This window comes from Arachis ipaensis, chromosome B8, assembly GCF_059453495.1.
Source record: "Arachis ipaensis isolate K30076 ecotype BB chromosome B8, ASM5945349v1, whole genome shotgun sequence".
In the NCBI taxonomy this organism is placed as follows: Eukaryota; Viridiplantae; Streptophyta; class Magnoliopsida; order Fabales; family Fabaceae; genus Arachis; species Arachis ipaensis.
In genome coordinates, this window is record NC_142443.1 from 104,177,329 (window position 1) to 104,196,940 (window position 19,612).

Below are 19,612 nucleotides of genomic sequence, written 5' to 3' on the forward strand. Positions count from 1 at the left end.
GAGATCGACACACAATAGTTCATGGGTTATACCTGCATTTAATGATGCAACAATTTGCCGGTTATTCCTGTAATCAATTATTATTAATTCGTGGGTGTTCTCGCCTTTAAGCATTTAACAGTTTGTGCACTGAGCAAGCAGAATAGAACTCTCGTCCTTGCCAAGCGGATATTTAATCTCTTAAATTCCTTTTACCATTTTCCGTGTCTTTCTCTTTATCTAATCATCAATTTTTTGTTTTCTATTCTTTGTTAAGACAATTATTCTTTCTTTGATCTTATATAATAGTTTAATCAATCATAGTACTCTCCTCATACCTCTCATTAGGTAATTTATGAAGAAGATTATGAAATTATGAACTTAAAATTATCTTCCAAAGTCTTTTAGGGAAACTTGTCTTTTTACCACTTTATCATTATATCATATTAATAAAGTTATATTATTAATAAAATAATATCATAATATTTTATTATTGAAATTATTTTACTAATATTCTATTTTTCAAACTTTAAAAAATTGCACTTTAAACCCCCAAACTTTTAGAATTAGCACTTTAACCCCTTAACTTTTAGAAAATTATACTTTGACTCCCAAACTTTTATTAAATTAAATTTCAATCCCAAACTTTTTATTATTTATATTTTGACCTCAGAATATTCAAAGCTGCTGGGGTTTCTTGTCCTTCAAGAACTGAACCAACATCATCAAGTTCATCAATTTTCACTTGATTTTTAACCAGCTTTTCAATATTTTCGGTAACAAATTTTTCTCAGCTTTCACTCTAACCTTCCAACCCCCAAATCTTATCAATTTATCAATATTGAATCTTGAAGAATAGTCCCAAAAGATAGCTCAACAGTTTAGTTTTGGCTGTCTCCTTGAAACTGAAACATAAAGCCACAAAATCAATAAAGTTTCATCAAAATTCAAGCACAAAATTGTTCAATCTCAAACAATAATCCCCAAATCAGCAATCACACATTCAAGGACACATTTAATTAATACAAATTACTGAATTCTACCTCCTTGCTGCAACCACCAACATAGCAGCACCAAGAAAGGTTTTTAACCAAGAAATCTAAGAAGAAAACATCACAAATTGGCTATTCCACTTGATCCACTAACTTGGCCGAACCATGCATGAGGAACAACAGCTCCACATGTTGCTCCTCTTGATGAAAATTGGTACTCTTCTGAAGAGAAATAAGAGACCAATACTTTAATCGATTTAGATTTTTTATGGGAGTTACGGATCTCAAGAAATCAAGTTCGGAAGGTTTATGTTTCCATGGTTTTCTCTCACGGTTCTCTCTCTCATTTGGTTCCGTAAAGAAGAAGAAATGAGATGATGATGATGTGGTATTGTATTATTAAAAGGGGGCATGTGTCATGCAAAGGAAGTGCTAAGTCAGCACGTCAAGTTATAAATATCTTAAACGGATAATTACGAAAGCTAGATGTATTCAAACACAAGTAATAATATATATGGAAATAAATATATACGAGTTACTAATATAAATGACATTAGTAACATGATGATCATAAGGATAGAAGATCTATGATGAAGCATTAGCAAAGTTAAGTTCATCAAAAAGTACCGATATTTACTCATACCGGAAAATTTTGAACTTGAAATATTAATTACCCAAATTAAATTATAAAATATTCATTATTAATAGATTACTAAAATTATAATTTTAATTATTTAAAATAGCTTATTATAGCAAAATTATATAATAATCTTAATTAATCCAAACTCAAATGACAATAATTATAAAAATCAATTTAATTTTGCTTGTTAAAATAGTTTCTAATAAATAGTTCAAACTAATAGAATAAATCGTAATTAATTTAAACTTCAATAATCATAAAATTAATGTAGTTACTCTTAATGAAACAGAACTCTAAAGATATAGTTCAGATTAATAAAATAAATTGTAAATAATTTATAATAGAAGTTTTAAAAATACGGATTGTTACACCACTCCACTTAGAGACTCTTTCTCTGAGATCTTGAAGTAATACCCACTTCAAGTGTTTTGTGTTGAGGGTTTAATATAACTTGTAAGACCTCAGATTTTTTTTAGAAATTAAATTATGATTTAATTGAAATTATTGATATTTATTTATGATTTATATTTTCAGAAAATTATCTTATAAAAAGGTAATTAAAGTCAAGTTATCAGGTTTTGAGTTTTAAATTAGTTAGGACTCATATAATTTTCATAGTGATTGAGTATTTCTTATTTATAATTTAAAGTTTTAGTAATTGAAAAATAATGAGAATTTCATTGCTTTAATTTGAATATTTAGATTTTGAACCTTATTTTCTGAATAAAAGAGAATTAATTTGATTATCTCCAATTTTTATTGAATTAGTATTTATTCGAAAATAATTTACAAGTTGATAAGTAAATGGTATTTTAAAGACAATTATTGTTGGGTTAAATTTGGTTTTAATTTATTACTCTACGCTTTAATTTTTTTTTAAATTTCTACACTACCTTAGCCCTAAAATCGGCAATTTCATACATAAACCCTAACCCTAACTTCATCACACACACTAACCCCATCTCCTTCACTCACAGCCGCCATACTCACCTCCTCACATCCACACACCTACGATACACACACAGCAACACATATACACGCAGAGATAGTGAGGAGAAGAAGAGAGGAGAAGAGGGATGGCACCGACAAAACTTGGTGCCACCACCATTTCCGTCATCGTCAAGCCAGAGAAGAGAAGGGAGATGCCACCATCGTGGGAGGAGATAGAGGAGAGATAGGAGACGCGAGAGAGAGAGAGAGAAAGAGAGAGAGAGAGAAACGAAGGAAAAGCTCTACACCGTCGTGTCCTACCAAGCCATCGCCATCATGCCTTGCCTCCTCGTTGTTGCTGTTGAAGTCGCCAAGGGGGAGAGAGAGAGAGAGAAAGAGAAAGAGAGAGAGTTCGTGGAGAGGAGCTCAAAGAGAGAGAAATAGAATGCGCATGGAGAGAAAATGCGTCGTGGGGTGGTTCCGCCGCCGATCTTGCCTCCGTCGAGCCACATGATCGGTGTCGCCGAAGCTTCTGCCGCTGATAGAGCTCATCGGAGCTACTCGGGCTTGCCGCCACTCTTTTGTTTCTGCTCTAGCTAAGCCGCCATGCCTGGTCACCGAAAAATAGCACTAACGTTGTCGTATGTCACTATAGGAGCCACTCTTGCTCCGTTCTTAGTTCTTTTTTGTGCAGCAAGTTGTTTTGCTCTGAAAATCCTTTTAGTCGCTGTTCTGTTATATCTTTCTGAGGTCTTTGTGGCGTTATTGCTATAAGGTAAAGTTCTGGTTATTGCATGTTGTGATTTAAGTTACTGTTATTGTTGGAAAAGTAGTAGGGAGCTGTGGTTGCAGTTGCCGCTATTACAGGCCGAGAGAAAAGGGGTTTTAGATGCGTTCAGTTTTGCGAATTTTGACTTTTTGAGGAAGAAGCTTTTCTTAAAAATATTTTATATTATGGTGCCACACACTAACCTTAGCTCCTTCACTCACAGCCGCCACACTTACCCCCTCACCCCCTCACACCTGCGATACACACACACAACACCACATATACACGCAGAGATGGAGAGGAAAAGAACATATGAGAAGGGGGATGGCACTGACAGATATTGGTGCCGTCACCATTACCGTCGTCATCAAGCTAGAGAAGATATGGGAGATTCTACCATCGCGGAAGGAGATGGAGAAGAGAGAAGGAGCTCACAAGAGAGAGAGAAAGAGATCGACGAAGGAGAAGCTCCACGCTGCCATGTCCCACCAAGCTGTTGCCGTCGTGCCTTGCCTCCGTCGTCGTCGCTGTCGAAGTCACCAAAGGAGAGAGAGAGTTCGTGGAGAAGAGCTCAAAGAGAGAGAAATAGAATGCGCATGGAGAGAGAATGTGTCATGGGGTGGTTCCACTACCATTCCTGTCCCCGTCGAGCCACTTGATTGGTGTCGCCGAAGCTTCTGCCATCACTACCGCTGATAGAGCTCACCAGAGTTACTGGGGTTTGTCGCGCCACTCCTTTAGTTCTGCTCTAGCTATGCTGCCGTGCCTGGTTGCCGAAAAATAGCACTAACGTTGTCAGATGTCGCTATAGGAGTCGCTGTTACTCCGTTCTTAGTTCTTTTTTGTGTAGTAAGTTGTTTTGCTCTGAAAAATCTTTTAGTCGCTGTTCTGTTATATGTTTCTGAGGTTTTTGTGGTGTTATTGCCATAGGGTTGAGTTCTGATTATTGTATGTTGTGATTTAAATTACTTCTATTGCTGCAAAAGTAATATGGAACTGTGGTTGCGGTTGTCGCTGTTATCGGCCGACAGAAAAAGGGTTTTAGACGCATTTGGTTTTGCGGATTTTGACTTTTTGACGAAGGAGCTTTTCTTAAAAATATTTTATATTATGGAATTATTATAAATCGATATTGATTCAAGAAATACATTTTTGGTTATTAGGTGAGTCTTATGGATTGACTGAGATATTTTAGGTGAATGTGATTGTTTACTTGATTGAATTCTTGATTGATTGAGTTGGCATTGTGGTAGTTAATGAAAGCTTGATTTGGAAATCTGATTTATATATTTATATTGAGAAATAGTTTTGTATTGAAAATCTGATTTATACATTGATATTGAGGAATGGTTTGGTTTTGATTATTGAGAAGGGTTGAGAAATGTGGTTTGGATGGAACCCTTGAAGGGTGGTAAAGTCCGAGTTTTAGAGGAGATGCTGCCGAAATTTTTGTAAACATTTAAGTGAATTTAATTCATATGAATTTGATGGGTGAAACAAAATGATTTTTCAGTCTTTTTGGGAAAGTCTTGAACTAAAGAAATGAAGTTGAATGTAACATCATAATATACAAAATCCTTATGCTCGAGTCATAAGTCGATAATATTAAGGTGATACGACTTAAGGTGGAAATAATAATACATATATAATTGAAGAAATTATTAGACGAGAAGTCTAAAAAGGAGTAAATTAAAAATCGCAAACGGAAACACTCTCATATTGAAGAAAAAAAGTAAAACGCATTCGGAAAGCGGAATAATTAAAATATTAAGGAAGAATAGAATAAAGATCGGATATGTATCATAATATAAGTATACTAGCGACTAGTCACGACCCGCGAAGTTTAAGTCGGCTAGGGTTACAGAATTAAAATAGTTGACAACAGTATTTCCTATCTCTCCCAAAGATACACCATCACCTTTATAGGAAAGTTCCAAAATAAACATTTACATACATCATATTAAAGGTTTTTAAAATAAAGAGGAGAGATTCTAAAAGTACAAAATAGAATCAGATAGACTTCGCCGTCATCCAGACGAATCCAACTCACTGTTGAGCACCAGGATCTGCATCTGAAAAATAGAGAATATATACGGAATGAGAACCCCCAACCCATGGGTTCGCAGTATGGTAAAAATGATAAATAAATACAATGCATTATAATAGGAACTCACTAAGCATCCCTAAGCTCCATACCTCAACATGTCATTTTCCATTCCTGAGTTCTCATTAAATCATAATCAGGAAACTACTTTAATGGATTCTAATCTAACTCTCTTAACTCATTAACTTTTCCACAATTCTTCACAACTTTTCAACATCAAACGGAACCACTCTCAGCTAATTCAACTCAGTGATTCTATAACAACACCTCAAATCTCCACCCGAAGCAAGTGGAATCACTTCACTACATTTATCTAGGGAGCTCAAATCATCTCATTTCATATTCATCTGTATTATTGAATCATTTCATCATTTCATCTCAACAAGAATAGCCCTCAGCGTCAACCGACACCAGCATGAGGGACCTCCCAATTATGCAAATACAAGCAAGACAAACAAATAATACACAAGTAAATTCAAGTAAAATATTTAGCACATATACATTTGTTTCTGAGTGCTGGCGCTAAACACCAGCTTAGCTTAGGGGCTTCAAATCTTCTCTTTTTACTCCAAGCTCTGCCTAACTGATCTGAATTTCACCTGAAATTATAAAAATACTAAAACAACTCAAAGTGAAGAGGATTTTTGCCCTAAAATATAATAAAACTGAATAAATACTAACTGAAAATGACTAGAAAATAAGTGGAAAAAGGGCACAAGATGCTCACGCATCAACGCATCACCCATGCGTACGCATACTTTAAGTTTCACGTCCCACATGAAATTGTTGGTGTAACATGCCAAGCATCTAGTGCCCTCCTAGGGGCACTGATTCCTCTTGCATACAACGTGAGAATCCTAGCATCCCACACCCACATTGTGGCTTTCCCTGGGACACATTTTTCTTTCCCCTTTTTAAGCCATGCAATACCATATTAGTTATGATTTTCACACACCACAACCAAACCTAAGTTTGGTGTGGTTGCTCCTGCATGCACGCCTATGCCATGACTATTTTGTCCTATTTTTTCACTTCATGTATGAATTCAATTATCTTATTTTCAAATTTTGTTTTTTTGCTTTAATTATCATTTGAATTTTTGTAGGTAGTTTCCTATGACTACCTAGGGAATCTGAATCTCTGCAAGCTCTGCATCACTATTCTTCTTAACAAGGCACATGCATTGGCTTTCATTTTGCATGCTTGGTTCTCAAAGACTTCAACCTACAAGTTACTTTTTCAATAAAGCCATGCATGCCTCTCCACTCTTGGACAAAGCCTTGAATGCACCTACCTTGGCTTGTTCAATCCCACATGCATTGGCCCTTTTTTTCCTAGGCTTCTATTCATCCAACACCACCATTCTTACAAAATTTGTCCCCATTCTCTTGAAAGTTTCATATAAATCCCCACCTCCATGCATCCCTTGGATGTCTACTTTCAATCTCCACCATCCATTTCACCCTCCTCTCTCCTTATAAATACCCACGTACCTACACTTCTTCCATTTACCCTTACCTCATATCCACTTCTCTATCATCAAAACCTTTCTTCTGCTTTTCCTTCTTATTGTTGGGTGACCTTGAGTTACTAATATCCAAGTTGATTGATAATTTGGAGATATTAATTAGTCTTATCTCCATTGATATTGGTCTTTCACTAAGTTAATTAGTGAGTTAGTTAGGACTTATAGATTAGGATTAATTAAGCCCATTTGACTTTTCACCAATGTTGCGGGATGACATAGTGGGATTGCTCTTGTAATTATCATGTTGTGGTTAGTGACAAGGGAAGTGAATCTTGACCATCAACCCTTACCAAGACCTTTTTACCATTTGAGTTTTCTTTCCTTTGTAGTTAATTTTCATTTACTTTCTTGTTATTTAAATTTCTTGTTATTGCTATGATGAGCGGATATTTTATACGCTTTTTGACATCTTTTTCATATAGTTTTTAGTAGTTTTTATTAAGTTTTTATAGGTTTTAGTGTTAAATTCACATTTTTGGATTCTACTATGAGTTTGTGTTTTTGGGCAATTTCAGGTATTTTCTGTCTAAAATTGAGGAGCTGGAGCAGAGTCTGATTCAGAAACAGAGAAAGCATTGCAGATGCTGTCCAGATCTGACTGCCTGTATTCGGAAGAACTTTTCTAGAGCAATAGAAGTCCAAATGGCGCGCTCTCAACGGCTATGGAAAGCTGACTTTCAGAGCTTTCCAGCAATATATAATAGTCTATACTTTACGTCGGATTAGAAGGCCCAAAACTGGCATCCAACGCCAGCTTCCTGTCCCCTTCCAAACGTCCAGCGCCCAAAGAGTAGAGCCCAACATCCAAAGGCCCAGAAAGGACCCTTGGCTGGCATTCCACGCCTAAGAGACCTCAATGCATATGGATCTCATCAAAGCTCAGCCCAAACACTCACTAAGTGGGTTTCAGAAGTAGATTTTAGCATTAAATAGACTGTTCTATCCTTACTAGTCATATGTTTAGTATTTAAAGGGATTATGTTCATGTAATTTAGAGGAGCTTATCAGACTTAGAGGTTTCAGAACCTTGGGCACCTCCCGCTGAGGGAGGTCTGCCATTTTTATGTTTTTATCTTTGTATTTTATTTTCAGTATGAGTTTCTAAACCTCCTAGGTTGAGGGGAGGAGCCCTGCTGAGTCCTATGAATTAATAAAAGTACTATTTCTTCTTCTTTGATCCGTGTCTGATCTATCTCTAAGATGTATATCCCGATCTTCATCGTAATGAACAAGACGATCTGACAAATTGGCTCTGTTCATCATATTAAGACGAACGTACCTGACAAACACCCGCGTCTACTTAGGTTCGTGTGAATACTTGGCCGGAAAGCACGAATCAACAGCTATGGATTTACATCTTTCAAACGGTTAATCCATGATTTTGTTGGGGACTTCTCGAGACATCAGTTCAGCCGATCTCCGGGGAGATTATGGTCTCCGTGGTATAGGCTAGATCCAAGAAGCAGCGTTCTATGATCCAAAAGATTCTGCCTTGTCTGTGGAGTTTTGAGTAGGATCGCCAAGAGAATGGATTGCTATGCGCTTCATCCTCCATTGGATTGAATACCAAGGGCCCTGGTGTTCATTCTGTAGCAGAGGAGATCAAAGACCATTGGCATGGATTTGATCACTTACAGCCTGCCATAGAAGAAGATCATTCACAAGCAAAGAAGATGATAGTACCAGAGTTACTTCAGAAAGATAAAGCAACTCCAACTCTCAACTCTATTCCTTTTGTTGGCTTATTCCTATTGATGTTTTTAAGGTATAAATTACTATTACAACTCCAAAGACCTTCTGCCGAACTAAGACTTGCAAGACAACCACAAGCTTGCTTCAAGCCACAATCCTCGTGGGATCGACCCTGACTCGCTCAGGTATTACTTGGACGACCCAATGCACTAGCTGGTACTGCTGCTGTTGTACGAAATAGTATGGGTTATGCGTACACGCGCACCATGCTACCAACCCCCGTTTGTCCTCATAGCCAATAATTGAGCACTTGATTACAATTCCTAGGGAGAACGACCCATAATCAATACTTTTGGTTATTTTGATTTTTATTGTGACAACCTTTTAAAGTTTGATTGAGGGTTAATTGTTCGTTTATACTATACTTACAACGAAGTTCTTTTCTATTGTGAAATTCTAAACCGACAATAATCCTCCGTCATATTTTGGGTTCCATTGCGGGGGATTTGTAATGTATGCTTGTTATTAGTTATTGTATATATGTGAATATTGTGAATATATTTGCTTTTTGTTTCTTTACTAGTTTTTGCTAGTTTAGGAGTTTGTTTGTCTTTGTTTCTTATTAGATTTTATTTTGATTTTCTCTTTTCACTATGAATTCTCACCCTTTGGCTATGAGTTTGGTTACAACTATGTTGTAGGAAATGGGAGCTTCAATGATGGATCGCATTGTAGATCAGAAATTCGATTGAGCGAGGAGCTGCATGCTTATAGATAGTTTTCTTTGCAACAACCTCCTCCGGTCTCCTATGGTCATAATCCATCCCGCAATGTGTACCAATCCCATTGATATGGTGGACCTTCCTATGGTTATCAATCACTACCACCATATGCCTATGAACAACATCCTCAACATAGGCCACAACCACCATACTCACAAGCCCCATCATAATACCAAACACCTCCATATGATCCTAACCCATATCCATCACACCATCAACCTCATGTGCCATACCCTTGTGACCATTATGAATGAAGACCCATAGAACCACCCCCATTCTAACACAAATACTCCCAAGAACTATCAATTTCACATATACCACCTTAATACGCCCACCAATATAGACCACCTTCCAATTATGAAACCTTTCTCCCAAACAATGAACCCCATATCCACCTCAAACACTCATGAATGAAACTCTCATTTCATTTCTTCAAGAGCGACGTGAAGCTCAAAGGAGGCTAGAAGAATCCATGGCTACCTTGACCAAGGTAGTAAGCAACTTGGCCTCACAATGCTTACGCAATCAAAGCACTCCCATTACTAAATGTGGAGAATCGATTGAAGAATGTAGTATGAAAGAGAGGTTAGAAACTCAAGTGGAGAATGAAAAGTGGAATTTTATATTAGAACAAGTGGAGGAAGCCGAAATTATCGAAGAAGAAGAAGTGGTTGAAGATTTAGGAGATGTTAAATGCAAAGAGAAATTTAAAGTTGTTGAGCCTTCTTTCGTAGAGTTTGAAATTGATGTTGAGAACGATGTGCAACCTCCAAAGCATATTGTGAGTGAAGAAATGAAAGAAATGGAGCAAGCAATAAGTTTTATTAGTAATGACGATTTTGCATCAATGCTTGATTTTCTTGAGTCTATTGAATTTTCTCCCATTGAATTAGAATTGGATATTGATGTTGAATTTACTCAACCTCCGGTTTATGACTTGAGTGATGGAAAAGAGTTCAAAGAAACTGGTGAGGAAGAGGTTGAATTTGAAGAATCTTGTCAAGTGGTTGAAGTCCATCAAAAAGGACGAACGGGAGTAGAAATTGCATTGTCAAGACCATTGGAGACATCTTTCCCTAATGAATCACCATCTATTCTTTTATTCAAGTGGGTAAAATTTATATCACTTAGCTTTTTTATTCTACTTGAATATGGTTTGCTTGAGACAAATAGTCAACTCAGAGCTCTTTGTGACTTTAAGAGCAAAAGGGAGATGGTAAGTGGTTGGAAACACAATTCTCGGTTCATTATGGTTGCATGTTCAAGGCCTAATTGCAAGTGTTGGTGTGGAGCTCAAATACTTGGGTCTAGGGAGATGTTTGCGAGCTTAAATGAGAACTCGGATTGCTTGCCACCTGATTGGAATTTTGATGATCAACTTGAAGACGGATGTAGAAACAAGATTTGGGACCCCGGAATATATGAAGATCAACTTTGGGAGCTCTCAACTTGTTTGAAACTTCATCAAAGCTTGATGCAATTAATTTGAAATTTTGGAGCATCTTGGAGATTTAAGCATTGTTGGAAGTTGAAACATCGATACAAGCATAAGCCACCATAATTAGGAGCTTCCCAATTGTCCAACTTAAGGACAATAAATAAAAGTGATAGGTAGGAGACACCCCACCATGGTAAATTCTTTCCACATTCTCTTTTGCATATATTGGTACCTAAGCTTAAATTTCACTTTCTTTTAGTTTAGTTAGGATTGTTGGTAGTTTAATAAGTTTTGGTAGTGTTTTGGTAACTTTTTGAGATTTTGGAATGCTTAGTTTGGTGCAAGAAGTTGAAAAATTTTTGAAAAAAAGAACACCATGTCGCGCGTATGCATGCCCCACGTGTACGCGCGACCCCTACGAGTTCACCTGCTCACGCGTACACATGTGTCAAGCGTACGCGTGACCCCCCTTCCTGAACCAAACATGGTTTGTGTGGGTGTTGTGCCTCTGCACAATAAACGCATGACGAAAAAAAGAAAAGAAAAAATACATCTCACGCGTACGCACACCTTTTGCGTACGCGCAACCTCCAATTTTCCCAAATTACGCATACGCATGCGCGTGATCCCCCCTGTCTCACATACTTTTCTTTTTTCTCTTCTCTCTATTTATTTTTTTCTTTTCTTTTCTCTTCTCTTCTTTTTCTCCTTCAACCATCATCCATCACCACCATTCACCATCTAGCACCATCTCTATTTGTTAGTTAGTTAGTTTAATTTTCTATTTTGTTGGATTAGGTTGTTAGTGTAGGTTAGATTTTGGTGATAAGTGTTGGATTATTAATTTGATTTGCTATTTATTGCTGCTGATTACTGACTTGATACTATTTTAGCATCATTGTTGTTAGTATTCATTGTTGGATTGTGATTGAGGTTATAATTTATTGATTGGTATTGAATTGTTCATGCTTGATATTTTTACATATTAAGTACTTATGACATTGCCTTCAATAATGTTTTTAGATTTCTAAATTGCATGTTGTAGCTAGCCACTATGTAATTTGAATTCACTACCTATTATACGAAAATTGTGTATAATCGATGCATTTTTTGTTAGGTAATACTTGTTTATGATTGATCTTTATTTACATCACCTAGTTCATGCATTGAGATTGTGAAATTGTAAAATTGGATCATAAGCTTACCTAGTGACATATTTTTAAGCTTTTTGAACTTTGTGGACCATGCTTGCTATGTGATTGATCTCATCTTGTATCTTTCTTTTCCTAAGTTGCATAGCACCCATGTTTCTTACTTTATGTCAATTAGGTGATGCGACCAAAAATTCAAAGTATGTCATTGATTGATGTGCGAGTTCCATATTTCATTTGGTTCATTGAATTCTCTTGCACATCAATCAATGTCTATTCATTATCCATTTCACAATTGTTTGATTATTACTTGAGTACTTTCATACTTCTTTATTACTTGTTCGTTTGTCTTAACCTACAAAATTTTTTTTAAAGTATCTCAAGCACACTAAAAATGAGTGAAATGTATGCTTCTTTTGTATAATTATAATATAACTTTCAATGCTAATGTGTATGACAAATTGTGTTGACACCTGAGATGAAGTTGTGCTTGTGTTGCAAGATGGATCTTTGGCTTAGGGACTGGAATTTGACTTTAAGATATCTGTAAGTGATGTTTGCATTGTGATGAATGATGATAGCAACAAAGGAGATACTATGGAACTTCTGTGGTATGATGGTTGAGAAAAATAACTTACTGATTCTGCTTTAGATTTTAGTACTGGTTTGCGTGTTTGAGAGTTCAAGGAGGGGGTGCCCCCATGATGAAGAACCCAAGTTCTTACCTACTCTCTAGGTGAGAGAGAATGTCCCTCCATCCGAGAAGTTTCTTTCTCCTCTCTCTCTATCTGTGATGGCATTTATTTCAGAGAAGCTGGTTAAGTTTTCGAAGCACGGGCTCTGTTTATAGTGGGTCGGGTTTTCCGGCCCATACCAGGTTCCGAAAAAAAAAAAAAACCTAATCCATGACCGAAAAAAGAAAAAGAAACAAGGGAAGAGAAAGAATCAGTGAGTTCTGAAACTTGGTCACATCCCTTTCTGTCCCGTCCGGCTCTTTCTCACATGTGAGCATGAGGTACTACTCTCTTTGGTAATTAAAACATTCGAGCTGCTTCTTATTGTTGTTGTTGTTATGGTTGGGTAGAATCTGTTATTTTTTAGCGTTATAATCAGATAGATGGACCTAGCAACCGCAACAGCAACAGCGGCCGTAGCAGTAGTAGCAGCTTCCATCAGCGTGATCTAACAAAGAGGTGGGTAGTGTTTCGCTTGGTTTGCCTCCTCAACTTGTTCCATCTTCTATTGGTCTCTCTCTCTCTCTCTATATATATATATATACACTCGTACACATATATCGTTTAGTATAGTTGGTTCTTTTTAATTAATATTATTTACATAATGGATTGGCATGTGTTAGTTTTGTTTCTTGTTTTGTGTTGAATTTGGAAACTGGAATGTTTTGTAGTTCATCATATGAAACTTCAGCTCCTGTTACATGAAATCTCTTAGAAAAATATGCTGCTATACCTGCAACATATAATCCATTTATCTATAACAAGAGATGGTACAACTATGTAAATGGAGAAAGATAAAAAGAAGGGAAAATATTTTCTTTTTTCTACTATTTCCGCGGGGTGCCCGTTCAAAAGAGACTCGTTTGTGTTGCTGATTGAATTAGGCTAGACCGGCACATTTGAGTGATGATTACAATTTTTACAAATTCGAAGTGGGGTATAACTATGTAACAATACAAACTCATTCAATATTCAATTTCGCTAGACGTATTGATTGTTCAATATCAATCATATATATGCTATTAAGTTTATTTATCTACTTTTATCTATCATCGAATCATTTCGCATAAACTCTTCCAAGTTGGATAACTTTGTTTTATGAAATTTACGAAACTCATGAGTTAGATGATAGCTAAATAAAATCTAGAGTTAGATAACTTTGGTTTCAAACCATTAGACAAAATCAAGTATAGTTAAAATTCAGTAAGTTTTGTTCTCAAACCTTGGTTTCCAGAGTATAAACCGAAATCACAATCATTGTTTAAAATTTAGTCGAGTTCTCTAGACAATGTGCTGTGTTTTGCATAACCAACTATTTTATTCTGCTTCATTCCAGAATTGAATTTATAGTTTTCTAATCATGTTAGTTGATAGTTTGACTCTTATTTTTCCTTTAATTTTTTTTTTAAAAGATAAACATTATAAAGCTTTGAATCATCATAGACTATATGAAAGTAGAATATCTTTCAGTTTGATGAGTGATTATAGAAAATCTTTAAATAAAGGTTCTGTTTGGTTCTGCTTTCAGGATATTTACTAAATGGAATAGAGGATATCACTGTGTTTCATACCAGGCAATAGTGATAGCGATAGCGAAAGATAAGAATGAAGCCGCTTTTAAGAATAAGGCATTATTTACCTAAAGTTTTATGTAGGCAACATCGTTTATATGTAGCAGGGCTTAATGCAAGTAACTCAAATGTGTCATTAAGAAATTTTGGTCAAGCTGCAAGGAAACAGGAGGAAGAGGAAGTTGAGGAGGTGGAGATTGACCAACGAAATCTCCCTGCTGATTTTGATCCCACAACATTTGATCCTATGGTGCGTCGTGGCCCTCCATCTGAGAGAGTTTTCAGGCTTGTTGATGAAATGGCATCTCTTACGGTAGCTGAAGCAGCTGAACTGGGTCACATTATGATGAAGAAAATGGGGACGAAGGAGCTGCCTACTGTTGGATTCTTGAAGCCAGGAGCTGCAAATATAGCTGGACTCACAGCGACGAAAGCTGCACCAGCAGAAGCTGAGGAGGAGAAAAAGCCAGAAAAGACTGTATTCGAATTGAAATTAGAGTCCTATGAAGCAGCCTCCAAGATTAAAGTCATCAAGGAGGTTCGGGGCTTTACTGATTTAGGTTTGAAGGAGGCAAAGGATTTAGTGGAGAAAACACCCTCTATTATAAAGAAAGGTGTTTCAAAGGAAGAAGGAGAACAAATAATAGAGAAAATGAAAGCTCTTGGTGCAAAGGTTATTATAGAATGAAGGTAACATGATGTATGTTGTTGCTCTCTTGGGAAGAAGTTGATTCCATTGTTTATTATTTTTGACAAATTGTCTGAAATTTTGAAAATTTCATGTTGTTGTTCTAGGATACGACAAATTTTGCTAGTGGTTTGTTATTTTTACTAATCTTTTGTAGCTTAATCTGGAACTTGATTTGTTGTTCTATATAACATTATCCTTCATTGCAATCCACATGGAGGCCAATAAAAGTGCTTTTTCTTACTTCTGAGTTCACATGGATAATTGGATACATTATTCAGTAACTGCCTTATTCAAATAATCTTATTTTTTTTCTTTGGTCCTGTTTCTGTCAACTGAATTTTGATTCCCTTACAAGCCATGGACACCTAAAATATTTGTTTGAACGCCCACAACATTTATGTTCATGGTTGGACCTTATAAGTTATAACATAAGGATCTACGAAAGTAACTGACCAGACTTGGTAGAATAGGGTTTATTTGTATAAATTTTGCTCGCGTTAATATTTACAATTTTTACATTATTACATGGAATCTGAGCTTATATTGGGTTATGAAGGCAAGTGAAAGGAGAGTGAGCTTTTTGTTCAAGGAATTATGATATTGATGTAGGCCAGGGTCTGCTCAAGATATCCGTTAGGTAGACAAACAATTATTGACTTTGTTGTTGTTGGAACCGCAAGAGCTCTATCAAGCAAACTACCTTTATAATTTTTTATCTATGGAGTGTGGAAGGCCTTGTTAGCTTATTAGTCATTTAGCATTGAATAAGTTGTGAATTCAACTTGCATGGAGTTGATATATTCAATTCATATGATTTTACAAGTTTAGATCAGCGTAATGAATTTACACATTGGTCTAATGTCCTATAGGAACACTACAACTTATGACACAAAATAGGATTAAAAGCAGCGAGTTTAAAGCATATCTTACATAAGATATGAGAGTTTTCTTAGTTTTCTTTTCCTTTCTACATTATGATAACAACATAGTATTTATGTTAAAGGAATTACTAAAAGTACAAAGCTTTTACCAGAAACCTATAACTTCATATGCTGTTCTTTTGATTCACCAAAAGTTTCAAGTAATGTTTAACCAAAACCAAAGGTAACCGGAGCTAGATTAGATCCTAAAAAGACCAAGACAAAGAAAACAATAGGAGAGGTGCACAAGTGGTGCACCTAATGTAACGTATGGTTTATTAAATAATTTCAGGAAAAAATCTTGACTTCTAGTTTTATTAACATAGCATCAGGATATGAGTACAAAATTACAAATAGACTCGAAGGCAAAAGGCATGACAGACTTATTTTTGTGCATTTCAGTTTCTTTCGCCTTAATTTGTCAAAGTATGTATTTTTATTTTGACGCGTATTATTTTGGGTGAGTTATAGCCTACACCTGGTAGGATGAGGCGAATGATGCATCTCATACTTCTGATACAGGTAAGTGTCTTGCTGTCCGGTTTTTTAAGATTTTAAAAAAGACTGTTTAATTAGTCTTAAATTATTTAATGACCTATAATAAAAGTAATATTTTCATAATTGTCACGTTTTGGACAGATGGCCTTACTAGCCAATTATTCAATGTGTTTGCTTCCAACAACAAAAAATAGAAATAAAAAATATTTAAGGCAAGATGAAAACTAAAAACTACAATTACAAAAATTAGAAAGACTGAAAACTAAAAACTTAAAAACCAATCCAAGACCAACATGGATCGGATTCCAAACCTGCAACCACAATGTATTAAAGGCAAAATGTAGGAATAAAAAATATTTAATGAAAACAATTTTTAAAACAATAGGAAAAATTAATAGTTTAAAAAAATTATTTCATTTTACGTAGGTGGCGTCAGGTAACTTACAGATGGAGTATTTTTTTTATTAGTCCCTTTAATTTATGGAATATTATCTCCTCATAGGAATAAAAGAATAATTAATTACAATTGTAGATGTGCAAAAATTAGTCGCCATCATACATCGCCAAAAAGATCTAATTTTATTTGTTTTTGGTGAAAGATACTGTACATGACTTTGCTAGTACGGGTTGAGAATAGGATCAAGGACTCGTCGGTTTTTGGTGGTGATGAAATCAGAGAGTGGCGGGGGGTGGTACTTGCCGATGAGCGAAAATTAAAGTTCACAGATACTGGCAACTACACTGAATCGCTCAAGTAATACCACAGTGAGTGGATATCTTTCTCACAAGGATTAAAGGATTGAGTAAGTAAATATCAGATTAAATTGCTAATTAGATTAAAAGAACCTGGATTGAAGAGGGCAAGATTGAGAGCTTTAGAACTTGAATGCTTGAATGCTTACGGACAAAGAGCTTGAATGTTGATTTGAGAGAAGACAATGATGGTGAGAGTCAAGGGCTTTCAGAGATGTTTATGCTTTCAGAGAAATCAAACCTTATTTACTTATCTTAAAGTTTGCAAAAATCCTTCACGACAAATCTTTAGTAACTAATTACCGATTCCTTGGTTCCTCAGTTTCTCAAACATTAATTAGTTGTCAATTAATTAATAAAGAGATTAAACACAAAAACTTATTTAATTTTCTAATAAGATTTAAAAGTAGTCCTTAGGTTGAGTTACATGTCTCATATTCAAGCTAGTCCTATCCAGTTAAACCTTTAGAAGAAAAACACAATTTTCAAAAGTTGTTTTAATCCGAATCATATGTCACTTATTCAAAATTAGAGTGATTGAAAATCATGCATGTGTCGCACACTAATTGAATCACTATTCCTAGCCGAATTCAAAGAGTCATGTGAAAGAGTTTTTCAGCTTTAATTCAAATATCAAAATTTTCAATTATAATAAAAGAATTCAAAAGAGTTTAGCATACCTTCCGATACCACTAATCCGAATGAAGAACGAATATCTCAATCATGAAATAGATCAATGCAAGACTTCAAAATAAAATAAACGTAGATTAATAACCCATAGAAAATATAAACAGAGTTCCTAACCCTTTGATAGACGATTCCCCTGAAAAGTGAAAGAAAAACAAGAAGAAGATATACTGAGAAATGGGATGTCCTCTCTGTGAACAAGGTTCACTTATTTATATCCTAAATTCTAGAATTCAAATTCAAACTATCCTAATCTTATCTCCCGGAGAGAAAGATAAGATAACTACTTATTGAGTTCAATTTCAAATTTAAAAACAATAATTCAAATTAAATGCTAACAATCAAATATCTTATGTTTCTAGAAAGAATTAATAACTAGTCTTCTAGAGTCTTCAATGTTTCGGATGTGATTAAGGCTTCAAATGATGTGGATAATTAAGTTTGGGCCTTAATTGTTGCATCTTGAGAGTTGTAATTATGTTTAATTTAGGCTTGTATTAGGGAATATTGTGCAAAACGCCCAAAATTCACCCTCCAGGGACATCAATCCGCTGGGCGTGGAGTGGGAGCCACCGGGCGTGCTGGAGGCATTTACGAACGTCTGCTGGGAGTGGGAAGGCCGCCGGGCGTGAGGGAAGGCTGCTGGGTCTAGGAAGGTTTCATTTCCTTAGGGCACGCTTCCTCTTTCTTATGCCATGCTTTTTTGTACTTGTGTTCAAAACTTTAATTCTTACTTGTTTTTGAGTCAAAAACTCCGAAAAACATATTGATAAACCACTATTTTATGGTTTATCTTGTGCTCAATTGAGTAGATTTTATCAACTCTTTACCCACTTATTCATAATATTTGCATGGTTTTATATTTCCTTCCTAATTTTATTCTATAATTGGAAACTTGCTTCCCGAGCCTTTTAATTACCAAAAATTAATTTCCCCTTATCACCATTAGATGCCTTGATATGTGTGTTAAGTGATTTCAGAGATTACAGGGCAGGAATGGCTCAGGGGATGGAAAGGAAGCATGCAAAAGTGGAAGGAATACAAGAAGTTGGAGAAATTGCTAAGCTGTCCAGCCTGACCTCTTCGCACTCAAACGGCTATAACTTTAGCTACAGAGGTCCAAACGACGCGGTTTCAGTTGTGTTGGAAAGCTAACGTCGGGGGCTTTAATTTGATATATAACATACCATAGTTTCCCTAAAGCTAGGTGACGCGATCGCGTGTTCCATGCGGCCGTGTCGCAGTGACGAAAAATCAGCATGTTTGAATTCGCAACCAGCGAATTCTGGGCTATTTCTGACCTAGTTTGCGGCCCAGAAAACACAGATTAGATGCTATAAAGTGGGAGAATGCATCCATTCATGAGGAAGCTATCATAATTCACTTTTCATAGGATTTAGATGTAGTTTTTAGAGAGAGGGGTTCTCTCCTCTCTCTTAGGATTAGGATTTAGGATTTCTCTTAGTTTTAGGAGTGCCTCTCAATCCCAGGTTCAATGTTCTTTTACTTTATATTTATCTCTTACTTTCAGATACTTTAATGCTTATATTAGTTATGTTGCCTATTTGGCTTATGCTACATTCATGTTATGATTTTCTTAATTAATATTATTCGAGGTATTTTCAGATTTAATTTTGCTTTGCTTTATTTATAAATACTTTTAATTTAATTTAGATATTTTTCCTTTTGGCTTTGGTTAAATTATTGGTGACTCTTGAGTTATCAAACTCATTGTTGATTGAAAATTGGAATT

General features: G+C 35.7%; 1 protein-coding gene across 2 annotated transcripts; it reads left to right on the forward strand.

Moving 5' to 3' along the window:
* The first annotated feature begins 12,521 nt into the window (after nucleotides 1-12,521).
* LOC107614258 (uncharacterized) lies at nucleotides 12,522-15,241 on the forward strand. Of its 2 annotated transcripts, none has more exons than XM_016316482.3 (3): nucleotides 12,522-13,020; nucleotides 13,119-13,198; nucleotides 14,268-15,241. In XM_016316482.3, the coding sequence occupies exon 3, from the start codon at nucleotides 14,345-14,347 to the stop codon at nucleotides 14,996-14,998; it is 654 nt and encodes a 217-aa protein (XP_016171968.1). In that variant the 5' UTR covers nucleotides 12,522-13,020; nucleotides 13,119-13,198; nucleotides 14,268-14,344; the 3' UTR covers nucleotides 14,999-15,241. The 2 variants fall into 2 exon arrangements, with proteins under 2 accessions (XP_016171968.1, XP_016171969.1); XM_016316483.3 differs by having other exon boundaries at nucleotides 13,123-13,198.
* Nucleotides 15,242-19,612: the final 4,371 nt, after the last annotated feature.